General features: G+C 46.8%; 1 protein-coding gene across 1 annotated transcript; it reads left to right on the top strand.

The window, feature by feature from the left end:
- The first annotated feature begins 2,123 nt into the window (after positions 1 to 2,123).
- TCF21 (transcription factor 21) lies at positions 2,124 to 5,134 on the top strand. Its single transcript, XM_005887742.3, has 2 exons — positions 2,124 to 2,858; positions 4,585 to 5,134. The coding sequence occupies exons 1-2, from the start codon at positions 2,409 to 2,411 to the stop codon at positions 4,672 to 4,674; spliced, it is 540 nt and encodes a 179-aa protein (XP_005887804.1). The 5' UTR covers positions 2,124 to 2,408; the 3' UTR covers positions 4,675 to 5,134.
- The last annotated feature ends 220 nt before the right edge of the window (positions 5,135 to 5,354 follow it).

The raw sequence follows: 5,354 nt of genomic DNA on the forward strand, positions 1-5,354 counted from the left end.
TTAAGAAATTGATATTTATTGCACACTTTCAGACTTAGAAAATCAGACAGCAGAAATCTATTCAGTTGTATATATCACTATGATTGTTATTATCCCACAAACAGTCTCAGTAGTTTACCAGCTGAAGTGAAGCAGAAAACCAGACCCTCTCCCTCCAGTAAGAAAAGGACTCCAAGTAAAATCTTCTGAGCTTACTAGCCTTGTATGTGGTAAATCCATAGTTCAAATTCTTAATTATCATCCCATTCCAGAGCCCAAATAAATAATCTGTGGTTATTTTGCATATATCTCAGTATCTACACACACACACACACACACACATATACACATGTTTCACAAAGTATTGGTCAATGCCCATTTTCACATAGCTCTTTTAGTCTAAAAATAACTTTTAACTTTCATGTCTTACCAAGACTGAGAAAAGGGAGGGTAAATCAAAGAAATCTAGTTTGGGAATCAGAGGGGAAACATTTAACAGGCCTGTTGAGTGTTCTCTTAATGCTGTCTTGGATCTCAGATTAAATTATTATACTTTCTGTGTTGTAGGGCTGGGTCATTTGTGCATGAAGACAAAGGCAACTTCAACTTGATATTTCTATCATCCCTGCTGTGGGAAGAGTCCTTTTCCTGGTTTATAACATCAATCACTCTCGTAATAAATCTTGGTAGTGGATATGGTCATTTAAATCTCCACCTGCACAAACAACAGAAAATAAGAGAGCTCATAAATCTCTACACTGGTGATTAACAAATTTTGGATCCTGGGCAAAGATATTATGGGGGGGGGTCTCCCTAATTCATTAATAAAGGCTGATTTGCTGACAATCTGTTTAGTTTACAGCATAGGGGGAAAGCAAACAAGACCTTGCTAACAAAACAAAACGTTAGAGGTTAGTGAATTCCCAACTGAGCCCAGGATTAGAGATACGGTATCTCAGTTTAGCAGAGGGGTACAGATTCCCAGGCAAAAGCTCAGAATCCGCTCTTAAATTCTGCTCCAGCCCCTCAACTTCAGTGCCTAATTCCAAGGAAAGAAAACCTGGAGAAGAACTAGCAAGAGAGATCCATGCCTTCTGTGTCTCTGGTTTCATTTCATCGATGTCGTTCAATCACTCGATTTCTGGTCCCCTTGCTTTTCTACTTACTCCTTGAATTTTCTTCTTCTCCAGGAAAGATGGTCGGGGCTGGAGTTAGGGGTAGAAAAAAGAACCTTTCTGAACTGGATAATATTGCTCAATGTTTTGTAATGTCAGCCTTACAAGCAGAACCCCGCTATAGCCAAAAGAAGGCAGCATTGGGAGGGAAGAAAGCACAAGACATCACGGGACCAATTGATGTCTGAGGCAACTAACATTTTAAGACAGTATTAAATGGATCTATAGAAATTAAGGGGAAAGTTTTAATTTCATTAAGAAAAGATTATCAACTAACAAAATACTTTCCATAAATCCATGTTACTCTATCTCATTTCCCCCCACGCCCCCTTAAATGTGTGTGTTGTGTGTGGGTGTGCAATGGTTATGTCTGGTATGTACACATGGGCAATTCCTTGATATCTTTAAAGTGACCAGGCGCAAGTGGATTTTTTGGTACTTTCTCTGTCATCACCCTAAAGATCCTATAAAGCACCTACTGTCTTAATTCGCCGTAGTTAAGGTGAGAAGATATCTCGGAAAAGCCACAGTCTTATAGTGTTGGCAGGAGGTGGTGGATTCGTGTCTAGATTTTCATTGGTGTTTTCTGTGAAGAAGTGGGGAGCCGGGGGATGAGATCCGTGGGTTTAAGGCCCAGAAAAAGCAGAGATGTGGTCGTTTTCCTAAAGTTCTCAGACAGAGTCAGCTATGACCTCTTAAGAAGGAAAGCCGGCCTTAAGAGATGGGCCCCGGGAAAGGAGCTTGGGTGGGCCCCGGTGCTCCCTGGTTCATCCCAAAGTGGGAGAAGGTGACTGGTATTCGCGTCCTGCGATGGAGTTGGTTTCCATTACAAGTTGGAAATCAGGGGCCGTGCGTGAGAGTTTCCCTCGGGTTGTGAAAGGGGTCTAACAGCTCTGCCGGGGCCTGGCAGGCCCCTCCCCTGGGCGGCAAGGATCCGCCTCTCTATTCCCCAGATAAATTCCTAGTGTCCACCGAATTCCTCCGCGCTCTCTCACAATCCTCTCCGGCCACGACTCCGGGGGTGGGGAAACAGCGCGTCGGTTTCCTGCCCGCAGAAGCCCTCGCGGCTTCTCCTCCCGACACTGCGAAGGGGAAAGGGGTGTGAGACCCAACCAGACCCCCACCTCCCGGCTCCCCAACCCGAGGTGGCCGCCTCATACTCCACATTCGGGGGCTCATTGGTTTCGAGGTCTCTGTCTCCTCTTCCCTCTCTCCTCTCTCCCTTCCCTCTCTCTTTCATCCTCTCCCCCAAACATGTCCACCGGCTCCCTGAGCGATGTGGAGGATCTTCAAGAGGTGGAGATGCTGGACTGCGACGGGCTGAAAATGGACTCGAACAAGGAGTTTGTGACTTCCAACGAGAGCACCGAGGAGAGCTCCAACTGCGAGGCCGGGTCGCCCCAGAAGGGCCGCGGCGGCCTGGGCAAGAGGAGGAAGGCACCCACCAAGAAGAGCCCCTTGAGCGGTGTCAGCCAGGAGGGGAAACAGGTTCAACGCAACGCGGCCAACGCGCGCGAGCGAGCCCGGATGCGGGTGCTGAGCAAGGCCTTCTCCAGGCTCAAGACCACCCTGCCCTGGGTGCCCCCGGACACCAAACTCTCCAAGCTGGACACGCTCAGGCTGGCGTCCAGCTACATCGCCCACTTGAGGCAGATCCTGGCCAACGACAAGTATGAGAACGGTTATATTCACCCGGTCAACCTGGTAAGTTTTCGGGTGTGGTGGCGGCGTGTCGCCCCCCCGCACCCCGGACACAGCGCGCCCGCGGTGGGTCCCCGGTGTGAGGGTGCGCGCCGGACTGGGACCCGCGCATCTTGGTCACCGCCAGCCAGTGCCTCTAGGGGACCGTGCGGGCGATCCCCACACGATCCTCGGTCTCTGCCTTCCAAGTTGCGGAACGCGGTGATTTATGCGAGTGTTTGACGTGGCAGCCCAATTAAGAGTTTGCAAGCACGTTGAGCTGGCAAAGAGGAGGGATCCCCCACACTCGCACCAGTGCCTTCAGGGCTGGTGCCGGACAGAGGACACGGAGGAGATGCTACGCGCTAAGGAGGCATTTTAGTAATCCTCTTATTCTTCCTTTAGCTAGAGTAGAACTTGATCTCCCTCCTCCTCTACTTCTTGTAAATAAAAATATCCCACTCTGTTTCTTTCCCAAAGTTTTCCATACGTAGAACTTTACATATGAACACATCGTGCCCCCCATAACTGTCACCTAAGTCCTCAACTGTTTAAATATTCTGCACTTTTCTGTCGATGAATTAACACTTTTGAATCTCAGAAGTTTTAGCAAATATCAGCATAATCAGTACATTCTCACGACTGTTAATGTAATAAATAATATTAAATAGGTCACTCTCCTTCAAGATTTAAGAACATGTTACTTTTTATCTTAATGCTCATTGAACCTAATATTTTTCTCAAAGGCATTTTACTGTTTAAGAAATGTATTTTCATTCCCTCTTTGCATTTGATTTAATTTTAAGGGTTCCGGGCTCTAAAGAAAAACAAAAACTAACTAGCACCTTTGTTTATATATGATAAGAAGGAGACGTTTTCCTCTTAAAAGTCTTCTTATCAGTCAGCACTAGGGAGACAGGTTTGAAGGTTTGAGTGGTCTCTCTGAACTGGTTTCAGGAGTGGTGGGGGGGGGTGGATGGGAGGGGGTTGCAAAACCATATTTTGCTATAGAAAGTGTTTTTCCTTTCACTAAGAGTCAAGTTTTCTTGAGTAAATAGCTTTTAAAAATCTGGACCTAAAATGAAAGCAGTGCCTTCATTTACAGCTGTTGCTGCCTTCATCCTTGATTAAGAAACCTTAAGCGAGCTTTATTATAAATGTCAGGAAGAAGGGAAGAGAAAGCTGTGTTTGCTCAGCCTTATAGGAAGACAGTCTGAAAATTCGCCTGGATATTCTTTTATTAACATTATTTGTTTTTAAGAGCTGGCGATTAATTTCGAAACGGTGATGAAAAGCCCGCCTTTGTGATGGAATGAAAGTTAGAAGTAGGGAAATCCCTGGGGGGTGAAAGCGAGAGGGCTGGGAGCCTGACCAGGGCCTCAGAAGAGCCTGACCAGGGCCAGAAGGGCGCTTCACCTTGAACCCGATGCCCAGCGGTTCGAGATCCTTCTCGGTTTCCCTGCTCAGTCTCACCGCGGCATCTGCCGCCGGGTTGTGCTTTTTCTCTTGGGTTTTCACTTCGAACCTAGTGTGAGCCCCTCTTTGCTCTATCACCTCGAGCTGTGACTTGGCGCCAAGGCCGCTTTCTACTTTATCCAGTCACAGGGCGCATTAGGTCACAGAGTGAATTGCAGAGATAACGGGTCTCTCCAACTTACCGCCTGCCGCCTTTACTCTGGTCTCCGGCTCCGGCCTCGTCCCACCCCTCCTCCACGGCCACTTACCTCCTCCACCCTCTTCTCTCCTGCAGACGTGGCCCTTTATGGTGGCCGGGAAACCCGAGAGTGACCTGAAAGAAGTGGTGACCGCCAGCCGCTTATGTGGAACCACGGCGTCCTGACCTTGGAGGTGCGAGTCTGGGAAAGGCGCGCTCCCGAGGGGAGCGGGCCCCGGGGAAGGCGACCCTTGCCCTCCCCGCTCTCTGTCTCTGCTTCCCCCTCGCAGTTCTCCTCTCCCTGTCCCACCCCGCGAGAACACTTTACAGCGACGAGGAGATTCGTTTCCAAACCAGAGAAACATCAACTGTACTTACAACGATTCCCATCTATTTAACTTTATTAACTTCTACCGTGAATGACTCTGCGAGCCTTGCTGGTCCAAGTGCAATATGTAATTATAAATATATAAATAGATAATAAGAGCCTATCAATGTGTATCTTTTGTACAATATGTTGTAAAATGTAGATCATAGAATAGCTGACTTTGACAGTCACATTTATAAAGTAATTCACTTAAAGATATATTTTTTTCAAACAAGTTTTGCTACTTTCAAAAATAAATCTTTCTTTATATTGCTAAAAGCCCTGCCGTTTGGTGTGATTTTTGGAAAATATATTTGGAATAGAAAGGTGGGGAACCATAGGGGTAGGTCAATAATAAAAGTGGTCCTTTTGAACTTCAATCCAAACTTATTTGAGAGATAGAAAATGATTAAGTACGATTTCCACCATGAAGGTGCAAATCATATTTTGCACTGAAACCTCAAAAAGAAACGAGTCTCAAGTTTGCAGATTACTTTTC

The sequence above is a fragment of the Bos mutus genome, chromosome 9 (assembly GCF_027580195.1).
Source record: "Bos mutus isolate GX-2022 chromosome 9, NWIPB_WYAK_1.1, whole genome shotgun sequence".
NCBI classification, from domain to species: Eukaryota; Metazoa; Chordata; class Mammalia; order Artiodactyla; family Bovidae; genus Bos; species Bos mutus.